Source organism: Thrips palmi, unplaced genomic scaffold (assembly GCF_012932325.1).
Source record: "Thrips palmi isolate BJ-2018 unplaced genomic scaffold, TpBJ-2018v1 HiC_scaffold_19, whole genome shotgun sequence".
Classification (NCBI taxonomy): Eukaryota; Metazoa; Arthropoda; class Insecta; order Thysanoptera; family Thripidae; genus Thrips; species Thrips palmi.
The window spans coordinates 6,225,828-6,248,686 of NW_023144628.1; the positions used below are offsets into that span (position 1 = coordinate 6,225,828).

Consider the following 22,859-nt stretch of genomic DNA (forward strand, 5'->3'; position numbering starts at 1 on the left):
CGCATTCTTACTTCCAGGCCATTTATTTCCTAACGGCTGCGGTGGTGACGAACCGGACGAGCCGCGAGGCGAAACGGGGAGGGGGCGTCCACGACCGCGCCCCGCGCCCCGCTCTGTCTCGCGCGTTCGCTCTCCCTCCGAGAGTCGCTTTCGTCGCTCTGTCTCTCTCGCACTCATGGGGCGTCCCGTGTAGGTGCGCGAGAGACAGGGCGACGACAGTCAGTCTGCAGGACGGCGTCGACGGCGAGGGCGGCACCCCAGGTCAGGCCCGCGCCTCGTACGTCACACGACGCCAATGCCGCGCGCCGGCCGTGGCGCTCCCCGCCCGAGTGGATTACGAGCCTGAATAGCGCCCATCAGTGGCGCGATTGGGCCCGTCGCGCTGTCTCACTCGCACCCCTACGGCCCTGCGGCACGCCGCGCGAGTGCGAGAGAGACAGAGCGACTGTTCGGAATCGGCCGGCGAGCAGATACAGCGAAAAAGGGAGGCGGCCTCTTCGGCTCTCCCTCTCGGTGGGGCGCGCCCGGGCGGTCGAGCGTCGTGCCGAGTCGTGCCGACCTGCGGACTGAGCGGCCGCGTCGCTCTGTCTCTCTCGCACTCACGGAGCGTGCCGTGGGGCCGTAGGGGTGCGAGGGAGACAGCGCGACCGGGTGACTCTTCGGACTCGCACGCCTCGCCTCGACGTATCCACGAGAAGCAGGCGTAGTCTGTGGAGCGCCCCGCAAGAAAAGGCGGATCTGGGAGCCCAGAAGAAGGGCGGATCCGTTTTTGATACCACAAAAAGGGCGGATCCACTTGGTCGGTTTTTTGAGACTATACAAAATCCTTACTTTCTGAAACGTATTTTTAACAAATCTCAAAATCGACCAAAAAGTTGGATCCGCCCTTTTTGTGCGGTATCAAAAACAGATCCGCCCTTCTTCTTGGGCCTCCCACAGATCCGCCTTTTCTTGCGGTCGCTCCACAGATACGCCTGTTCTACTGGGATACGTCGACTGTGCTGTCAATTAGAAGCGCGGCGGCGGCGGCAGCGCTCACGATTGGCTGGTAGAAAGGAAACGCGGACGTCGACAGACAAACATCGACGACAACGATGTCGTCGACGACGAGTCTCGAACGTACTCCCTTTTCAGATGCGGCGGCTCCACACTGGAAGGGGAGAGGGGGGGCAGCAGGCTGATTCTGAACAGCGCGCTTTCGTTCACTCCGCCTCGCTCGCGCTCATGGGGCGTCCCGCAGGGTCCGCAGTGGTGCGAGAGAGACGGGGCGACGGGCGGGCAGCGGCCTGCAGTGTCGTGCGGAGGGAAGCCGGAAATTGTTTCTCCTCCACATTAGTGCTGATGAAGCGGCCATAGCGCCATAAGGCCACAGCGCAGCGCCACGCCACGCCATCAATCAGATTGCCTTGCCTGCCAAAAGCTTTCTCCCCCGGTGCACGGCGCGTTGTCCAATCATCGCCTTCCGTCGTCCCCCTTCCCCCAAAAAACAAAAAAAAAAGAACCCTGCATAATAAATAGAACACTTTGAAGTTTGTTTTTGGGCTCTACCTGGCATAATAAAGGATATTTTCACTTGAATCCGAAAACCGGCACAGAGAACAATTTAAATATCAGCGCACACGCACGCATTCCCACGGCTGCTATGCTTTCGTAAGAACCGTATCATTCAACGATCCAAAATGTTGGTCCGCCAGCATTCAATTGAATCGCACCGCCGGCACCCAGCACCACCGCCACCACAGCACTGAAAAAAAAAGCAACAAAGAAAAAAGAAAAGAGAAAGGCGTTTCGCCTCGCGAAATGGCGCTCGTTCGACTAATGAATGCAAATGTGGAGCAAATACGATGCGGTTCGAGCGATCCGCCATCCAAGTCCACGCCAGACTGCAGACTGATTCCGAGAGTCGTCGCTCTGTCTCTCTCGCACCCGTGCGGCGTCCCCTGCAGGTGCGAGAGAGACAGAGCGACGAAGACGACCCTCGCGGAATCAGTCTGCTGCGTGGGCGCGCCTCGCGCCTCCCGCCGCCGCGCGTCGTCTCATCCGATTTCGAGGAAGATTTCGAGCCGAGATCTTTGGACGGCGGCAGCGAGGCAGTAGTCGCACAGTGCAGCTCCACGGGCAGAGGGGCTGACTGGGGACTCAAGTACACTGTAAAAAAATGAAATGTCAAAAAGTCCCGAGCACTTACATGAATGTTTTTCTTCTTTTTTTTGTTTGGGCGAGTATTGGTTGCGAGTCTGGTACAGGGCCAGCACGGCCGCAGCGCCTAGCTGGTGTAGCTGGTGTAGCTGGTGTAGCCCCAGACGACGAGGGTGTCGCCACCAAGTTCCTTACCCCGGCCACCCGGACGCGTCCTGCAGTGACCGGCCAACAAGGGTGGGGGCAGGGCAGGCCGGGGAAGGCCGGGGCAGGCCCAGCAGGGCGTTAAGTGGTGCTGCAGTGCTTTTGTTATGGCGACATGAGAACAGCCTCAGGCATCGGCCCGGGCATCGAGCCCTGTGTGCCGCGGCCTCGCGACGGGGGAAAGGTAGGAAGGGAAAGAGGAAGAAGAAGAAGAGAGAGAGCGGTCGGTGTGGGGCGTGGGGTACGCCCGGTACGCCCCCGCAATCAGGATGACGGCCACTGGGGCTTCCCCACGTGTTGCGTCGCTGCCCTGCTGGGCCCGCCCCGCCCCGCCTCGCCCCGCCCCGCCTGCCCTAGCAGCACTCCGACTGACAGGGCGCGGTGCAACCACTGGACGTGACTGGAGCGACAGCGCTGGACAACTGGAGTGGAACAGCACGGCACGCCACGCCACGCCACGCCACAGCTCGTCATTCCTTCGCATTCCCCAGGCCTTTGGCAGCAGAAAAACAACCTGCCCGCGCAAACTCGAGCCGGCAACAGAAAAATACCGTCTCCACAAACGGTGGGTATCTACTCTGGGCCCGTGCCGTTCCTTCCTATAAGTATTATGTGCAGTGCAGAACCTCATTTTTCCGTTTCCATTACGAGCTCCCACTCCTCCCTCGCCCACTCCCCCCAAAAAAGAAGAAAACGGAAAGCTTTTAATTGACCTTTTGTGAATGGTGTTGGCTCTGATTGTGGGCCGTGCTGCTGTCGCTGCTGTCCGGGACGGTCCGACGGCGAGCCAGGCCATGGCCAGGCCGAGCCTGGCGGAGCGAGGACGGATGAGGGCAAGGTTGGGTCGCCGCCGCCCGGCCATACGTCAATGTGCGCCTCTCTCCTCGATCAGCGGACTGATTCCGAGAGTCGCTTTCGTCGCTGTCTCTCTCACACTCACGGGGTGTGTCGCACAGGTGCGAGAGAGACAGAGCGACGAAAACGACTCTCGGAATCAGTCTTGTGGGGGTGCTCGACGTCCTGGCGGGCGGTGGCGGTAAGTCGAGGCACGTGCCGGACCGTGGGTGGCCGCGCGCCGCAGGGCACCGCCACCACGACGTCGACGTCAACGAGGAGGACGCCGACGAGCACGAGACCCCCAACGACGGCGACAGCCCCGGTCCCTGCGAGCCCGATCTGCCTGGAATAAACCAACGGTAATCATGAGACCGCCTGATGCGTCGCTGCGGCGCACCGCACCAGCGGGGGCACGTGTAGCACAGCACCCCCGACCCGAACCGCCGCCGCCACCCGGGGGCCGGCCGGTAGCCACACATTTCCACGACGCACCAGTGTCGAAAGGAGAGTTCGTGTCACAACACTGATGACGCGCTCGACGCGCACCTCCTGTTCGCCCTATTCCTGGACGCCTGGCGGCGACACTGCGTCGCAGTGCTGCGCGCCGCTAAGCCGCCCGTTTTATTCCCGTCTCTCTCTTCTTTCTCTCCTCCAGCTGCATCGGCGCGGCTCGGCTGACGGAGGCGTTTGTAAGCCGCTGGTGTGGGCGGGTGATGGAGCTTGGCTGGAGGCGCTATATTAGCCGGGCCAACACGATGACACGGTCCGCGGGGGCGGCGGGGCCGCGCTGGCTCTTTGAGGCGGGGGCGGCGGGGGCGGTCAGCCGCCTACTGCTGCCACCCGAGCCGTGGACGGTGGCGGTGGTGGCCGAGGCCGCCGACGGCGTTGTTTTGGTGGCGGTCGTGTTTTTCGGCGCGCGCCGTCGCGGCCGTCCCGCATATCGGCAGCACATCTCCGCGCCGCCATGAGGGCTGCGACGCCGGACGGCGGGCCCCCTCTGACACGAACACAATCAACCCCTGCTTGTCCCCAGTCAACAAACACCCATGAGTTGACGTCGTGGCGCCCGCGGCCGCGCTGCACATTGACATATTTACGTCGCGGCCCGTGATGTGGTTTGCTCACAGCCCGTCCGTCCGTCCCGCGCGCCACGCCACCGGAAGCGGCGCGGCACACGCCCTCTAGCGGCGGGGCGCGGAGGCTCCGTCCCGCCACGGCCGCGCCACCGCGCCGCCCCCGGGTTGCGGCGCGCGCCGGCAGAGGGCGCCGTGGCCGGCAGAGGCCGCGAGACGCGAGGGACGCGGCACGCGCGGCGGGCGTTCGAGTCAAGTGGCGTGGACAGGTGGATGGGCACCATGGGCACGCCGCCTGTCTTTATCTTTATGTTTTAACGGCCCTGGCGTCCGGTCTTTATGGACTGCAGCTGCTGCGCACGGGCTGACCTTGCTGGCCTTGCTGGCCTCGCTGGCCACGCGGCCGCTGACTGGGATGCACAGTGGGCAAGACGACCGGTGGTGCAGGCGGCCAAAACTCTAGACGCGTTTTGGGTCTCCAGAGTCGAACCGTCCGAACCCACCACTCCTCGTTCGGGGCTTGACGAACAGTGGACCGGATTAGATTAGGGCTCTGCCTCGGCCCCAATGGAACTGCCCCCGCTTCCAAACATTTTCTGTCACCGAGACACAGCTGAAACGTATCAGCAGCTGCTTTCGTCGTCGCTCTGTCCCTCTCGCACTCGGACGTCCCGAAGCAGTGCGAGCGAGACAGAGCGATGCAACCCGTCCTCAGCCTGCACGTCCAGGACGCCGCCGACCCTTCCGCCGACGAGGACAGCCGCGGTGCCGCCGAGCAAAGTTTTTGTCGCGTCCCCGCATTCAAGTTGTGCGATCGTTATCTGGCCGCGGTGATTAAAATCCGCCGCCAAAGTTGCGCCAAAGTGCGAAATTAGAGAACGGCATGAAGGCGGGGAGACGCGGCGCGCGTCCAGTCCGTCCCGTCCATCCGCAGTACATCAAAGGCAGGGCCGCCGCACAGTGGATTTGCCGGAAGACCGGCGGGGCGCACGCTGCTGAAGTTCGAGACGCGTTTCGAGCTCCAGAGCAGCTAAGCAGGACGTGAACCGAACGTGTGACCCCACCAATGGATTCCTCGTTCCGAGGGCTATCCATTGGTGGGGTCACACGTAGGGATGTGAAAATACCGGTAAGATTCAAAGTTACGTAAATAACGGTAAAATACGGAATTTTACAGTATTATACGGTATAGTTGGGTAAAGTAAAGTTTTATCGTTTTGATCCACTTTCCTGCAATACCGCTCCCAAACTAAGCCGGCTAATCGCATTTAATTCCCATTTAGCGACTCTGGAGACACCGGTCCTCTGGCAAATCCACTGTGCGCCGTGATGCAGTATTTTCCGCTGCCGGGGCCGCCGAATCCGAATCCGAATGCGGCGCCAATGAGGCCGCCCTGCGATTGGCCGCGTGACGACGGACGGCGCCACGGCGTGACGTCACGCCGGATGGGGTGACGCTGTAACGTGACCCCGAGGCTTCGGCCGCGGCTTGCGCAACGCGGAGACATTGTTATACCTTTTTCTGCCCTGTTTAATCATTTCTTTTCTTACCGCGAAAAGGCGGCAGCGCGGGCCGCGTGGCTGTGGGCCTGGGATCGCGATGGCAGTATTATTTCTCGAAGACTGAGGCAGAGAGGAGGGGGGGGGACTGGGTTGCCCTGCCGCCTTTGTGAGGTCGGGTCGCGGCAGCCCGGCCCGGTTTGGATATCAATCAGAGAGCAGCTCCTTGCCGCTGTCGCCAGGAGCGCCGCGCAAGTGTCAGCCACAGTGGCGACGACGTGGCGACGCAGAGTCGCCCTGTCGCTCCGGGCCGACTCTCGCCTGCAGGCCGAGCAGTGCGTCGCTCTGTCTCTCTCCTGCCCTAGGAGTGCGAGAGGAACGAAGGCACTGTTTCGGAAATGGAGCTGCAGGCGCACGTCACCGAGGCCACCGTTCCGACCGGTTCATTGAAACTCCGTCCAAGAGAACCAGAGGGCGCGCCCCGCCCTTCGTCCCCGCCTTAACTGGCTTCTAGTATTTCCATTTCGGCGGTCACTACTGTCACCACCAGGCACCTCAGCTCACGGTCGAATTCCTCTCAGAGCGCAAACCGCTCACCTTCACTCCATTCCTCGACCATAGTCAACCGCTCTCTTTTACTCCGCTATCCTCTTGCAGCGCAAACCTCACACCTTCAATTTTGTCCCCACGTCCCAGCCCAGCGCACCAACAGGATACCGATTAAGCGGCCAGTCGATCACCTTCGCCTCACGAGCCGGTGAATCAAGTTAGGTGTCCTTCCTTTGATCTTGCACTGCTTTCCCGGAGCACCCCGCCCCGCCCCGCCCTGCACGCCCCTCGGTCCTCATCTTCCACATCCTCGGGCGCCGCCGGTCGTCGGGGCTGATGGCTCGGCTCGGCTCGGCTCGGCTCGGCTCGGCCCAGGCGCGGCAGAACGGGCCGGGGATGAGGATTGACCGTGTGATACCCCCGGCGATAGTAAACAGGTGGTCGGCTTGTCCCCGTGTGAGCCTGGTCCTGGTGCGGCCTGCGGGGTTTGCGGCGCGACCACGTTCACACCACGTCCACGCACTCACACACTGGCGCATACACACACTCACACACTGGCACACACACAGACTCTCTCCGAACGAGGAATCCATTGGTGGGGTCACACGTTCGTTTAGTGGCTCTGGAGCTCAAAACGCGTCTGGAGTCTTGGCCGCCTCCGCCGGTCTTCTGGCAAATCCACCGTAATCCGTCTACAGGTGCAGCCCGCAGCCCGGCACTGCAGCGCGCGGCCCTTGGAGATTAGTGGCGGTCCGTGACGAGCATGGCGGAGCATGTGGAGGGACAGCCCGTCCAGGACAGCCCGTCACGGACAGGGCGGCACGGGACGTCCATTTCCATAATGCGCCGCTGTCCGCGCTCGCGTCGCTCGCGTCGCCCCCCGTTGTCAATCTGACAGTGAGGGAGCACACCTGCCGCCGTGCCGCCGGGACAGCGCTCCCGTCGGAGTCCCTCGCCAAAGACCAGAGGACATGCTGACCCGCGCGTGGACGACTTTCAGTGGGCCAGACGACAGGTGGAGGCGGTCAAAATTCAAGACGCGTTTTGAGCTCCGGAGTCGTTAAGTCGTTAAATGGGACTCGAACCGCGGACCCGACCACCACCTGCCGCGTGCCGGGACCGACAGTTCGACCTCCTCCCCTCCCCTCCCCTCCTCCCTTCAGCCCGCGGTCCCCGTCAAATTCACTTGACAACACCCTCCGTGCCGGGAGGGGTGGCCCCGGGTGGCCCCCACGGCCCTGTAGGGCACAGTGTACGGCACAACACGCGTTGCATCCTCGTCCCCCCCCCCCACCCGCACCCCTCCATCCAATTAAAGTCCCTTTGGTTCCATCCGCGGGTCGACGGTTCAGGGTTCACGCTTTTCGGCTTTCGGGCATTGCCGTCCTCCAATCTCGCAGAGGAGCGACGAATGGAAGAAGTCCGCAGTTAGAAGAAGAATGCATGAAACATTCAAACCGCCGCCCGTCGCCGGCAGAACCGGCAGGCTGATTCCGAGAGTCGTCGTTTTCGTCGCTCCTCTCTCTGGCGCCTGTCGCAGACGCCCCGTGAGTGCGAGAGAGACAGAGCGACGACTCTTGGAACGAGCCTGCGGGCCGGGGCTCTGTCCGTCGTCCACGGTCGCCCATTCAGAACGACAAGAAGAAATCCAATTCGCGGCTTCGCGACGCGCCGTCCTAAATGAAATTGACTTGCGACTGATTTGGCGGCAGGTAATTCTGTTTGCCGACGGCCTGCCCGGCGGCCCGGCGGACTACTACGGCCTCGGACAGTGGACTGACTCCGAGAGTCGTTTTACCCCATCGTGGAGTAACCTCTTAAGTCGAGGAGAGCGCCGTGCAGGTAGGCAGCCCTGCGATCGGCGTGCGCGGCGCGTTGCCTACCCTCTCCATCACAGGGGCTCCCTCACGTGCAGCTCCGCTAAGGACAAGCAGGACCGCTCCTTCCCGCTCGTTCTCCCTCCCGCTTTTCCTGATGCGACGCGCGGCCAGTGCAGTGGCCCTGGTGTCTCGGCGCCGCGGCTTTGGGGTTCTAGCGGCACGCGCTGCAAATGGGTGTCGGCGGCCACCCTGGCCCGGCCCAAGAAGGCCCTCCTCCACGGTGACGGACACGACGTGCGACGTGCTAGCGGTGGTGATCCCCTCGAAGGCGTGGGCAACGCGACCTGGCCGAAGTGGATTTATCGGGTTGCCGCCGCCCCTCTGCCGCTCCTCGCCCTGCGCCTCGTGGTGCCTTGTGGCTACTTGGCTAATTCCCATCCCGGCACGCAACAGCCCGGCCTGGGCGGCCTGCGCGGCCTGGGCGGCCCGGGCCCGGGGGCGTATGCAGATTACGCTGTTAGCAAGGGATCGCACATCGCCCGCCCGGCCCTTGGCCCGGCCGCCCCGCCCGGCCCGGGGCCCCCGAGGCGGACCAAGGGGGCGTGGAAAAGGGGCACCTGCGCGATCCCGCACAGCAGTTCCGTCGCCCTGTCCCTGTCGCTCCCCTACGGTGTGCGAGAGAGACAGAGCGGCGACACGATGTTGACAAATCAGTCTGCCCGCCCTGATATGCAGCATGAGCGCGACGAGGCGAGGTGGCGCGTGGGTGTGGGGTCTTCAAAGGACGCCGACGACGGCCGACGAGGGGGCCGGGTGGCGTCACGGCGACTCGGAGTCGTGGCTCACGTCACGGGACGGGGCGAGTGAGAGGAAGGACTCGCCGCCGCGCGTCGCCAAGGTGGCCGCGGTCGCCGCGAACAGAGCGCGGCGGGGCGAGCAAGCCTCCTGCACTGTGAATACGAGGACGGTATTTGCTCGGAGCTCTCTGGCGCCACCGACGTCGGTGTTCGAACGCCCCCCCCCTCCCCCGCCACGGCGGCGCCCAGGGAGCAATACACGCGCGATACGCAATTCTCGCGTCCAAAGCCGCCGTGCATGTTCTTCGCGCGCCTCGGCGCTCCGGTCTCGCGTAAACGTACGGCTAAAACATGAGAACCTGTGTTGGCGCGCGCGCGCGTGAGTGTGTGTGAGAGAGAGAGCTTTGTGTGCCACTGTGTGAGCCGCTCCTCCGCGGCATGCGCGTGGTTTCTTTTTAAGCGGGCGCTCGCTCAGATTGTACGCGAACAAACAAGCCCCAATAAGGCCCCTTCCCCTCCCCACGCCCTTCCTGAGCGTTCCTGAGGCAAGCGGCTTTCGATTCCGTCGCCGCTAGGTGGCGGTAATCCACCGGGTCACCTGTGTGCTCGATCAGGTCTGAGCTCCCACCGAGGAGGTGCGGGAGAGAAGCAGGCCGTAGCAGACACTCGCCCTCCTCGTGGAACAGCCGGGTGGTGCTCGCCGCCATCGGAGAATATTTCAGTTGACCTATCGTTCCGCTCCAATTGCTCAGGCCGAGGGGCCGATGATTTGTGCAAACCTGTGAACCTCCGGTAGCCCTGTTAACCCAAAGATTTTCGATTTCAAAATGGCTTTATTTGCTTTCTTTTAGTACAATGTTTCACTAAGTACTAAGGGGTCTTATTTTACTATTTCCACCTTGCGGCCTAGAAATAACTTATGTGCTAATTTATAGCTGAAATGGCTGCTAGTCCATTCATTAGTTCAGTGGTGCGATTGCACTGGTTATGACTGTAGTTCCGATTGAAAAACCACCTTGGAGGGTGGGAAAAAGGTTCGGGTTTATATTCTGTTGTAGCTTGGAGTTGCCAGACTCCCAGCGCGTTTATGAAGAGAGGGGAATGATCCCGGGTTATTGGCGGGGGGGTGTGGGGGGGCGGCAGCCCCCCCCCCCCACGATTCTACGTTCTACCTGTTGTTATTTTGATGGCAAGTGTCTTGCGTGCTTGTTGGAGCAGGTGCATTATGCAGGTGCTGGTTTTGTTTTGGCGATGTGCAAGTGCCTTGCGTGTTTTTGTTGTTGTTTTAATGGCGAGTGCCATGTGTGTTTATTTGATTTGAACTCTAGCTACATTCTTAGCTTAATTTTAGGGGTTCAGTCTTTGATCGACCCTGTTTTTATTGTTGCCTGTCCTTAACTTAGTATAGAGTCTTTTCTCTTCGGCCGTAGCCCACAGTTGCATTTAACGCTAGTCTTGAGTCTATAGAGTCTTTTCTCTTCGGCCGAGGGCCCACTTTGTGTCCATTGAGTCCGGGGGACTGCTCTTCATTGATGCGGTGTTCCCTCCAGCCACCATACTTTTCCCCTTGCGAGTACTTTCTGGAGACAGGAGGGTGTTGTTTGTGCCCTCCCCCGTGGGGAGGAGGGGCTGGTGCCGCTCAGTCAGCAGTACTTTCCCGTTAGGATTTCCCGCGCCTGTGAGGTGTTGGATATCCTCGGGTGCGGGGTCCTGGGTGAATGGGGGACGCTCTTGGAGTCCCTACGTAGGCATCTGTCTTGAGTGCTTGTGACGCAAGTGCCGCAGGCACCCGAGGGTGCGGTACTTGCGTCACAAGCGCAGACGTTACTTGGCTGAAAACCTAGTTACTACGCTAACCTAGGTCGCCACCGCGAGCGTGCGGCGGCTCGGCGCGCGCAGCGCCATCTCGCGGCGACTCGCGGAACCTCGTCCGCGCGCGAGGCCAGTTTGAGCGGTGACAAGTCGCTTATTGGGACTGGAACTGGTGACCCCACCAATGGATTCCTCGTTCGGAGAGCAACACGCTCGAACACGTTCCATTCGAGTCCCGTTTAGAGACTCTGGAGCTCAAGACCCGTCCAGGAGTGTTTCTTGCTTGCACCAGTCTTCTGGCCCGCTGGCAGTGTTGGCTGAGATTCGGCGCTTCGGCGCGCTCTATCCCCGCCGGTTGCATCGGATCCTCGTGGCCCAGACGCCACCTGGTGCGCTAACTGCAGCCCCCCTCCCCCCCTTTTCCAGCGCGTTTCCCAGCGGGGCGTAATGCTCCGTGAAATCTGGCCGAACGAGGCTGAAAATGACGTTACGCGCTCTTGGCTCGGCTTCCTCGGCTCGGCTTCCGCCCCGGCCTCGTTTCTGATTGCGATTCAGATGGAGACGTTGTCAGGCAGGCAGGCAGGCAGGCGGGCAGGCGGGTAGGCAGGCAGGCAGGCAGGCAGACAGACAGGTCTGGCCGTCCGCCCATTCAAGACGTGTCTGTCCCGCCGCGATCCGATTTCGAATTTGATATCGCCGTTTCAATAAAGTGCGCGGCAGCCAGCGGTAGACTGATTCCGCGAAAGAGTCGTTTCCTTCTTCTCTCTCTCTCTCTGTCGCGCTCTCATGAGGCGTCCTGTGGGGTGTGAGAGAAACATGAATATGACTCTTTTGAATCGCTCAGCGGCAGCAGCAGCAGCAGCCAGCACGAGGACAAGACCGGGGGAGCGAGCGGTCGTCGCAATTTTGCCTCTTTTTGGCGGGAGTTTCCGTCGGCTATAAAGCGGCAAACGCGTCATTCGGACGCCCCCGCCGGGGCTGCCGGGAGGGGAGGGGAGGGGCGGAGGGGAGGGGTGAGCCACCGGCGCGCGACGAGGTGGGCGGCGCGGTGGCGGCAATGCTGCCAAAGTTGCGGATTAGCTATTGCAACTTTACCGCTCAGTGGAAATGAACCTCCCTGTCGGCCTCTCAAAATGGGCGGCCGTCACTGCGCCCGGCGGGTCCGGCAGTTATATTGGGAACGGACAGAGGGGGGAGGAGGAGGATCAACAACACAAATGTTTTCAATTTTTTTTTAAGGCAGCCTCATTTGTTGGACAGATGCGGCCGTTGCCCGCCTCTGTAGGTCGTGTCCGTCAGGAGGCTGATCGGTCTGCCTCCCTCGCACCGGTATGGAGCACCCCATGAGTGCGAGAGAGACAGAACTTTCACCGAGACGCTTCGCGAACAGACCCCTCTATTCTCCTTTTTCGGCAACTTGTTTCGGGCGGCGCGACCTAGGCGATTCGCCACTCCGACCCCGCACTGGTTGAGTGGCGTGGACAGTGGGCGCTGATCGCAGCGAGGAGCCTCTCAATGAAACCCTGACGTCGCGGACATCGTGACAGCAAACTGATTCCGAGAATCGTTTCCGTCGCTTTGTCTCTCTCGCAACTGTACGGGACGCTGAGTGCGAGAGAGAGACGAAAACGACTCTCGAAGTCAGTCTTCTGTGTAGCCGTCCCGATCCGGATTTCCAGCGACGGCTCAAAACAAAGTGACGAAGGTGCGGCCCGAGGCGCCTTGCCCTGCCCTGCCCTCGCGACGCCCAGCGACGCCACCTCCACCTCGGTCTATCTCCGTCCCACCCCAGCGTAGTACGCGCCAGGACACTCGATACAGGTATCTTTTTGCGTCTTCCCCGCCCGCCCGACCGACCGACCGGCTGCGGAGTTTGGCTGCTCTTTTCCTTTTCTGCGGCGAGGAGGTCGTCTCCTTCATCACGGCGACGTGTCCCCGCCCCACAGTGGGCCAGAAGAGCGGTGGAGGCGGCCAAAACTCTAGACACGTTTGAGCTCCAGAGTCGCTAAATGGGACACGAACCGAACGTGTGACCCCACCAATGGATTGCTCTCCGAACGAGGAATCCATTGATGGGGTCACACGTTCGGTTCGAGTCCCGTTTACCGACCCAGCAGCTAAAAACGCGTCTAGAGTTTTGGTCGCCTCCACCGGCCTTCTGGCCCACTGTGCGCCCTCGCCGCCAGCCAGTCCTTTGTTGCTTTTGCCGATCGACGCGCACCCACTTACACACACACACACACATCGCGGAGGAGCAGCCCAATGAGATTCGTGTTTCGACTCGCGATGGGACCGGAGTCTTCCTTGATTGCGGAGTCGTCGTCTGTTCTCTCTCTTTTTATGTTTTTTCGCCCATTTTTTTGGCTGTGCTGCTGCATATCCGAGGACTGCGTCATTTCGGAGGATGTTTAACTCGGTATATGGGAATACGTACGTCGTGTCGTCGGATTGGAGGTGAGCGCCCAGGGCGACGAGAGGGGGTGGGAGGGGGGCGGTGACGTCTGAGGCCCCTCGCCGCCCCCGCCCCCGCCCCCTCCCCGATCCCTATTTTTTCCCCAGTCTCGGCAAGGCCCCGGGGGCGGCTCCACCACGCAAATATTGAATCTCTTTTGGTTGTGGACAACCGAGAAAAGGATTTGGTAATAGCGGCGCACGATGAGGGGGGAGGGGAGGGGGAAGGGCCTGTGTGTGCCCCCGCATCGTAATTAGTGCTGATAGCGCCGTCCCGGCCGTCCCGCGCGTGGCATGCGTCCGCCGGGGCGCTGCCGAACACGGGGGGCTCTCTCTCTCTCTCTCTTGCACTCACGCCGCGCGCCGCAGCGGTGCGAGAGAGACAGCGCGACGCGGCGGCAGACGGGGCCCCATGGGGGGCCGCTCCAGTGGAGCCCCCGCCGCACCTTATCATCGTCGTCCGGCAACAAGAGCACAGCCTGCACGAGGGCGGCGGGGAGGCCGACGGCCAGGGGGAGGACGACGGCGGCGGGGTGCTCGGAGGTGAAAAGAACGCCCCTTTTTGTTCCGGCCGCGTGGCGGCGGCGCGGCGCACAGTGGGCCAGAAGGCCGGCGCCGACGGCAAAAACTAAAGACGCGTTTTGAGCTCCGGAGTCGCAAAACAGGGCTGGGAGTGCTGCCGGAGACAAGTTTGGGTCCACCTGAGCAAGCAGGCCATGCAGTTTACGCCCCTGGCCGTCCGCGTGTGCCGGCATTGCGATACCCACCGACGCGCGTGCCGCTCGGGGCCGCAGTGGGTTGCAAAGCACTTGGCAAAGCTCATTTCCTTGTGATTGCTCCGAGCAAACCCGCGGCAAACATTTAGCGCGCCGGCAGCGCGGCGTGCTGTGGCGGCGTGGGCCCTCAGCGGGACGGGGGTAGTGTAAGCCCCACCACGTCGCACAGTGGGCCAGAAGGCCGGAGGAGGCAGTCAAAATCCCGGACGCGTTTTAGTTCCAGAGTCGCTAAACAGGACTCGAACCGAACGTGTGACCCCACCAATGGATTCCTCGTTCCTAGAGCAATCGACTGAGGGGATCACACGTTCGGTTAGAGTCCCATTTAGCGACTCTGGAGCGCGAAACGTGTCCAGATTTTCCATCACCTTCGCCGGTCTTCTGGCCCACTGTGCGCATGTGGAGGTTGTTGCACAGCTGCACATGCACCGGGGCAGGCGGCTGGACGGGGCGGTCCTGCCCCCGGTGGCGGTGGCGGCGGCGGCGGTGGCGGCCCCCGGCGTGGAGGGGGCGGCGCGGCGCTCCGTGGTGGGGGCCTCGGTGGTGGGGCGCGCGTCGAGCTTATAAAAGGCGGCGCCCCGGCGGACTGGAATCCTCTGTCGACGGCACGTCCTTGCAGCAGCGCGACCCCCGCAGCCCTCGGCAGCCCTCCTCCTCCTCATAGGTGAGTGCCGGGTGCAGCGGTGCAGCGGTGCAGCGGTGCGTCCCTGTGATTACCTCCGGACGTCGATCTGATAGCCATAGTGGAGTTATTCTGATCGGAGTGGGGGTCAAACAGGATTCAATGTGTTGTTCTGTTGTTGTTTTTCGTCGTCTCTTAGCTTTGAGTTAGGCGAGTTCTACGTAGTGATGTGTATTATTCACAGCGCGCGGGAATGGCGTTTGAGAAAAGTGCGTCGCGGCGCGGGCAAGTACACAAAGTTGGTTCTTGTGTGGGTGTCGTTGTGTTGGCGTGCTTTTGGATTCACATGGGACGCGGACATTTCGCTACGCAGCCTCATACATTGCAAGACTGGCAGCACAGTGCAGCCTGCAACTTTGTACCGGCGGCGGGCGACCGGGGTGGGGCGTCGCCGTTGAGCCTTTGTCGGCCCAAAGCAAGCACAAGCAGTGCGCCGCCAGGTCAAGCTGCACCGCACTGCTTTTTTTCGCTGCTGGCTGCTCGGAGCGATGAAGGTTGCGGCGTGTGGCGTCGCGCCGCGCACCGCGACGCAATATCTGCGCGCCGTCGGCATGTCGTTTCGGCGATGCGAGGCGATGCGACGGCCGCGGCGTGGCGGGCCACGTGACTCTGTCTCTCTCGCACTCGTGGCACGACGCCCCGTAGGGGAGCGAGAGAGACAGAACGAGCGCTGTTTCGGATCGCTTGTTCCAGCAGGAGAATTTCCCGCTTTGAAAGAGTTCACCGTGCGGACGTCGGCACACTGTACTGTTTGCCGCGAAACACGTTGAATGAATGCCTCTGCATTTTTACTTAATCCTTTTCCAACAGATGTGGGCGCTGCCCATATGCAAATCAGTCCGCGACAAAGTAGATCGCGTTCTTTTGTGTTTGCCCTCTCTTCCCCCCCCTCCCCTCGCGCGGAGCTGTTGACGAACGAGTTTGCCAATCTAGACCACACGCCCTACATTGCCCACCCCGTACCGTGGTTGCGGCGGAGCGTCTGTCTCTCTCGCACTCACGGGGCGCTCCGTGGGGGTGCGAGAGAGACGGGGCGACGAGGCTTTTCGGGATCGAGACTGGTGCAGCGGCCGGTCGCGCCTCCCCGCACTGCAGCATCCATCACCCTATTAGCCTTATGGCGGGGCGGCCCCGTGCCGGGCCTCCCCGAGGACGCCCTGCAGAGGGCCGTTCAGGCGGCCGCAACAACTCTCGACGCGTTCAAGCCGCAAGTTCGTTCAAACGCGTCCGCGATTTTTGACCGCCTCCACCGCCGGTCTCCGGCCGATTGAGGCCCCCCCCCCCCCCGTCATCCTGGCTCGCTGGCTCTCAAAACGCGTGACTGGCGACAAAAATAGAAAGGAAAATAGACGACGCGGGAGGGACGGACGGATGGACGTGAGATTGGTATCGAGACAACAGAACGGCCACCATTGTGCCCTGCGCCTTCCATCTCTCTCCATCTCGAAGCAATCACTCGTCGCTCCGACGGCCCGGCCCGTATGGGGCGGACGGCGCGGCACCGCCCCCGGCGGCAGCGCGGCGGGGCTGCGAACTAACCGATGCGCCGCGAGGCACTCCGGGCAAACATAACGAAGGGCGAAGGACACTGTGGCGCGGCCAAAACTCTAGACGCGTTTCGAGCTCCAAATCGCTAAACGCGGTCGGATAATTGTGGCCCCACCAATTGCGTTGCCCGCGTATCTCCGGTGGGGCTCCTCCACTGCCTTGTCGGCCGTTCGCGCGTGCACATTCGACGCCGAGAGGACAGGCCTGCGCTACATCTTATTAAAACTTTGCCGGAACGGCGCGCAACGACATTTAGCCGAGGATAAAATCGCCCGAGTGAGAAAGAGAGAGAGAGGCGACAGTGGCGACACCCACGCGCCGCCAAAGTTGCCGTCCTGTTGCGCCCAGTCCGGCGTCAGATAAGCAGCAGTATGATTCCGGGCAGCGCGTCGTCGCCCCATGAGTGCGAGAGAGACAGAGCGACGAAAGCACTGGCCGGAATGGCTGACTTTGTCACCGGATCCAGTGCCGGAGTCCAGCCGACTCGTTGGCCCGTGCTGGCCGAGTTCAGGTCGAGTTGGCCGTAATGAAGATACCGAGCGATTCCGAAAGTCACTCCACCTCTCTGTCTCTCGCACTGTACGAAGCGCACCGTGAGTGCGACGGAGACAGAGCGACGAAGCGACGAAGCGAATGACAACGCGGCGCCAGTCGCCGGACTGAGCAGAGCGGGGTGGGGCGGCGCGGACTTTGCCTTTAAAATGTGTTCTGGGCCAACGAGGCAACAAGGCAGGGCGGTGCACAGTGGGCCAGAAGACCGGTGGATGCGGACAAAACTCTAGACGCGTTTTGAGCACCAGTGTCTATAAATAGGACTCGAACCGAACGTGTGACCCCACCAATGGATTGCTCTCCGAACGGGGAATCCATTGGTGGGGTCACACGCTCGGTTCGAGTCCTGTTTAGCGACTCTGGAGCTCAAAACGCGTCTAGAGTTTTGTCCACCTCCACCGGCCTTCTGGCCCACTGTGCGGTGTCGCCCCGACTCGACTCGACTCGGCCGACACGCCAAATCCATCCCAGCCACTTTCGACGCCCTTTGGCCGCGAGGATCTCATACATAGGCAGGCCCCGGATTTGAGCCGCGCGCCGCGCGAACGCTTTGGAAAGGTGCGGCGGAGCGGGTTCAAGTACCCACGCCGCATTTTTTGTTGTGTTTGTTTCTGTTTGGCTTTTCTTCAGTTGACGTCTTGTGCAGCCGTGTGGCCGCGCTGCTCAAATAGAACCCTCGGCGCTAGGAAAATAAATCCCCTCAGAACTAGAATGTGAATACAATAAATCTTCCGCCATGTGCCGGGGTGGGCGTTCTTTTTGCTCGCTTCCTCTTTGTCGATGTCCGTCGTCCAACCGCCGCGGACTATTTGTGGCTGACCCGTGCAGGGAATTAAAACGACACGGCGGCCAATCAGCCTGGGCCGTGTCCGCCGCGTTTTTTGCGCGCCACTCGCGTTCGTTAGTGGTACTCGTGGTGGTGGTGGTCGAGTTGGTGGTCATGCACTGCCTGTAAGCGTTCCCACGCAGTATTGCCAGGCCGTTATTATCGACAAGTTGGCCAACCGCTCGGCCGGTGGATCAAGCTTCATTCTCATTCATGGATCTGTGACTGTGGGAATCGTCGCCGTGGGATGCACCGTGGGTGTCCGTCCCGGTTCGTCCCCGCCCCCGGTCTCGGCCCGATCGACAGCACACTGATTCCGAGAGTCGTTTTCGTCGCTCTGCCTCATCGCACTCATGGGACGTACCGTCTATGCGCGAGAGAGACAGAGCGAAGAAAACGACCCGCAGGGCAAAAAGTGTGGGTCCGGAGTCCGGAAGCACGCCATGAGGCTGGCATGCTGCTGCCCGCTCGACTGGAAAGACAAGCACGGGTGGCTCTTGATGGGGCGGGGAGGCGAGGGTGTGCGAGGAAGAGGGGGGGAGGGGGGGAGGCAGCCGGGCCGGGACGCTCTCATTAGATCATTACTTCATCACCCTGAGGGTTTCACGCCTGGCGTACCAGCCCTCTGCCGGACAGAGAGTGCGCGCCAACCAGAATATCCCACTCGGACACTGGCGAAAATAATAAACGGACGCTACTTAAATGCTGCGTCCAAGGCAGGCGTTGGACCGCGCCACCTGCGAGGACGGTAAACTCACCGCGCGGCGCCGCGAGGACTCGAAGCAAGACCTCATCATCGTGGAGGCGGCCGCGCGCACCACCGCGCCGAGCAAACAAGAGACGTGTTCCCGCAGGCGGTCTGGACTTTCACTACTTTTGCCGCGGAGAAACAACAAGTTGGCGAGCTTGCTCGACAGGAGGACGAATTATTGATGAGCGTCCTGCCCGCCTCGGCTTACGAGAGTGAGGTAAAGACGACCGAATTTGACAGTGCAGCCGGCCGGGTGTTTGCGTTGGCCGCGGGGCCTTGTTCGAGCATGATGGGAAAACAGGGAGAAGTCTGAGCTGCGCGGGGCGGGCTGCCCAACCCGCACGCGGTGTCCTATGGCCAATGCCGACTCTTTCTCTCCTCTGCGATTTCCTCGCGACTGGCGGCCCTGTGCCGTGCGGGTCTGCCGGCCCCACCTCCGCGAAACACGACGCCCGACTGGCCCTTACAAAACTTCTAACTAGCTGGCCGGCTTCTCGGCTGACCTGTCCCGCCTCGCCTTACCGGCGGAGGGTCAAAGGGCGCCCACAGTCCACGGAACTCGGTGTGACGTTTGTGTGTGTGTTGCAGCGCCATGGCCACCAGCCGCTTCGCGCCCTCCTGGTTCGTCCTCCTGGCCGTGGCAGTGCTGGCCCTCAGCTGGGTGGCCAGCGCACAGCCCACCGGCGAGAAGGAGCGGATAATCAACGAGCTGGACGTGAGTATCGTTCGTTTCTTTCGCAGTGTACCCCGTTTTTGCAGCGAGATTGGCCGCCGAAGGACGTCTCTCCATCGCAGCAGTCTGTCTGCGCTGCCGCTGTCGGCTGTCCTAGAGTCCCACGGTGTGGCACGCAGTGTCCCCGGCGGCGGGGAGCGCCGTGCTGGGTCGGCGACCCGCATGCGGCGATGCGCGGCCCGGCCGTGGTGGCCTAGCCTTGAAGGGGCCTAGCGCGGCCTAGCGCGGCACTCAGCCCGCCGCAGGCACGGCCAGGCAGGCACCACAGGCGGGCAGCAACAGCCACAGGTGGCCCCCGCGGCCCCCACGTGGCAGGCCTCGGCCTCGGCGAGCTTGTTGCACGCCGAGCCGGACCGCACCGTGTCCCCGCAACGCGTTTTATGAAACCCCCTGCGACCCCTCACAACAGAAACGAACACCCCAGCGCTGCGAAGTTGGCACGTCGCGGCGGTCTCGCGCGGCGCGCATGGTCGCGCCTACGTCATTCCCCCTCGCGTTTGAGCTTCATTCTTTTCCGCGGCACGCCAGCGGCCCGTAAAGGACGCCACGCTCGCCTCAAAGGATTCCTTTAAAATTCATTTTCCCCGACGCCCCCCCCCTCCAGCGTCCGCCTCCGCAGCGCGCCTTCCCTGCAGCCTTCGGCGACGCCTGCAGCAGCAGAGTACAGCCTGGCCCCGTCTGGCCGTGCCTGGCCTGCGACATACATCACATGCCGCACGTGGCTGCCTGCGTTTCACAGTGGGGCCGCTCAAAGCCTCTCGATACGCCTTTCCCGCCAGGAAGCTGCAGCGCGGCGCATAGCCCTCGGGGCGGCCTTGCCGCGGCCTTGCCCTACTCGTGGCGGCGCGGCGCGGCCCAGGCCTGACGCCGTCCTCTCCAAGGACCTGACACGCGCGTCAGGGGGCGGGGCGGGGCGGGGCGGGGGGCTTTGCAGGCTTGCTGTTGAGGGCAGCAGGGCCGCGCTTGCATGGGCGACGCAGTTTGGACGCGAAGGTACAGACAAGCAGCCGGGGCCAGGGCCAGGGCTGGCGCTGGCAGGTTTATGGTGCGATTATCGAGGTGACGGTGGCGCTCCCACGTGGACGAACCGCCGAGCCGCCGTTCGGTTCTTTTCAGCCCGAATTAACATCTTTTCAGCCAGATCCGTAATTGCCGCGCAGAAAGTTACACTGCGTTGAAAAGAACGAAGGCAGCGCGCCCCGCCTCGCCTTTTCCAGTTCGCGATGCCCGGCGCTGCCGTTCCTTCCTTCCCTGGAAGCAAAGGCGGCCTGGGAAAGTCGCCTCGTGTATGCGCTGCGATAAGACCACCATGCTCCCCCTCGCTCTTGATACGGCGGCCGAGGCCCGGCCGGGAAGGCCGGGCTGCCGGGGTGGGCTGCTCCCGCTGCTCCCCAGAGAAATACGGACCGATGGACAGCGTGCACGGATGCTCCGGCAGGCCCCGGCAGGCCGCGCGCGGAGTCGACGGAGATTGCAGGCAGGGCCGCGCAGCGGACGGAGTTTTCCCTCGATTCGCGTATTCAATTTGCTTTTGTTTCCGTCATTTTATTGTGCGGTCGGCGGCGACATTAATTAGCGGCGAATGAGCGGAAGCCCCGCCGAAAACAGCGGCGAGTTTGTCGGATCGGGGCGGCCTCCACTTCCGGCAGTGCGGCGCGCTTCCGGTCACAATGCGGGCCTCGTCGAGGAGCCCCGCGACCCGCCGAAAAGGGCCCCAGCTTTGGAGGGATCCCCGCTTCAAAGTCAGGGCCCTTTTGTCGCGAAGGGCTTCGCTCCCTGGAAGTCCCTGGACCCGGCAGACACACTGCCGCCGCCCGCGCGACTGGAGAATAACGGCTGTGTATTTGTAACGAGCCCCGAACGGACAGCGCGCCGAAAATTGGAAATTCCTTGTCCTGGCCGCCCCGGCCCCGGCCCCGGCCCAGCCCTCCTGGCCGCCCCGCCCCTCCCCACTCCCCTCTGCAATCTCGCGGAGGCGACGGGGAATCAACTTAACGATCGCTGTAAAGACTGAGCCCGGCTCGGCGGCCGCGGCACGGCACGGCATGGCACGGCACGGCGCCCCTGGCGGCCCTGCAGGGCCCGCGGGGCAGACTGCCTCCAGCGACCTTTTCCAATTCTTCCATTTAAGGGCTGTGCGTCATCATCACCGGCCCGACGCCCCGCGACGCCGAGACCGCCATCGGGGTGAAGCAACTCGCCGCGGCTCAGCCGCGTCGCTGCGTCTCTCTCGAAACGCCCAAGGAGTGCGAGAGAGAGGCACAGCGGTGAAAAGAGTGCTCCGTATCAGACTGCTGTAAGTCGCAGCAGATTCTTGGGGTCCTTTTCTCGGAGTACCGTTCTGGAAATCCCACGCCCTTGCCCTGTGCCCGGTGGGGCGGCGCGGGCCGGACATTGTTCCCGTCGCGCCCGATAGGGGGCGCTGCACGCGCAGTGGCGTGGCCGTGGCGCGGCGAGGCGGTGCTCAGTCATTGTGAGGCAGACAGGGGTCGCTCTATCGGTGTTCCAGGTGAGCAACAAGGCCCCCGCGGGGGCCCCGCCCGTGCCCCTCGCGGGGGCGGGGCAGCCGTTATCCGCGGGGCCAGTCCGTACCGCTGGCTGCCGAAACGGAGGGCTTAATGAGGGGACTTCCATGTACCACGTGCCCGATTTCGATTCGGGTGTGAGGGGGCGTCTTTGATCGGGCACGGTCCTATACATGGGAAGGGCTATCCAGTGTACGCGGGGGATGGTGTGTGAGAAATCGGCCGAAAATAAGGCACGTGGTATGCGGATTAAAAAATTAAAAGGCAATCATTTTGAAGATGGTAGTTAAGGCGTCTACAAAATATTCTGGGGGGAAAATGCCGTCTCCTATTTCAGGGTGGAACTGGGGCAAGGAGTGGCGTTAAGCGTTAAGGGGGATCAGGTTGGAGCTCCCTCCCGCACGCGGCGCCCTGGAGTGCAGCGGCTCCCGTGGCCGGAGTCCCGTGGCCGGGGTCCAGCCCCGCAGAGACAACAATAAGTCGAACCAGGCCGAGCTCATTAAGGGTCTCTCTCTCTCTCTCTCCCTCTCTCTTTAATGCCCCGCGTGTTCTTGCAGCTCATGGACGACGACGGCAGCGTGGAGACGGCGCTCATGAACTACCTGTTCGCCAAGCAGATGGTCAACAAGCTGCGCAAGGAGATGGACGTGACGGACCTGCAGCGCAAGCGCTCCTACTGGAAGCAGTGCGCCTTCAACGCCGTCTCCTGCTTCGGCAAATAGAGCATCGGCCCGTAGGCGCGTCCCTTTCCACCACCTCCATTTTGTTCAAGTTTCGCCGAGGGAGAAACAACTTGAATTTTGGTGTACGTTTTCCCTTGAAATAACGTCGAAATAACGGAAAAATAATTTAGAAAGAACGTGGATATGACGAGAAAAAATTTGATTTTGAAATAAGAATGTACACAATTGTTCAAAGTTGTTTCGCCCCTCGTGTTTCACCTTTCTGTTCAACAAGAAAGAAAATGGTAAAAAAGAAGAAAGAAACTATAGTATTACGCGGCGTGTTTTGTTAGACGGCTGGTCAGGCGCATCTGGCGCGCTAGTCATTAAGATGTATTTCAGTGTAATAATTCAGTTAACTAAGTTAATTAAGGTGTAGATAAGTGTCTTTAAACAGAACCTGGTTAAATAGTGCCGCAGGATTGTAATTACCATTCATTAGTCTTTCATTTTAAGTTATTCATCTCGGGATTGCAAGAGTCACACCCTGGAGCGGGGCCATTAAATCACTTGCCTTTACTGAATCTGTGTTGAATGTTCTTCGTTCTTTCTCCCTGGCCCA

General features: G+C 61.7%; 1 protein-coding gene across 1 annotated transcript; it reads left to right on the forward strand.

The window, feature by feature from the left end:
• The first annotated feature begins 14,540 nt into the window (after nucleotides 1-14,540).
• Nucleotides 14,541-22,821, forward strand: LOC117646503 (prohormone-1-like). The gene is made up of 3 exons (XM_034387507.1): nucleotides 14,541-14,622; nucleotides 18,906-19,032; nucleotides 22,133-22,821. Exons 2-3 carry the CDS (start codon nucleotides 18,910-18,912, stop codon nucleotides 22,295-22,297), a joined length of 288 nt encoding a protein of 95 aa, XP_034243398.1. The 5' UTR covers nucleotides 14,541-14,622; nucleotides 18,906-18,909; the 3' UTR covers nucleotides 22,298-22,821.
• The last annotated feature ends 38 nt before the right edge of the window (nucleotides 22,822-22,859 follow it).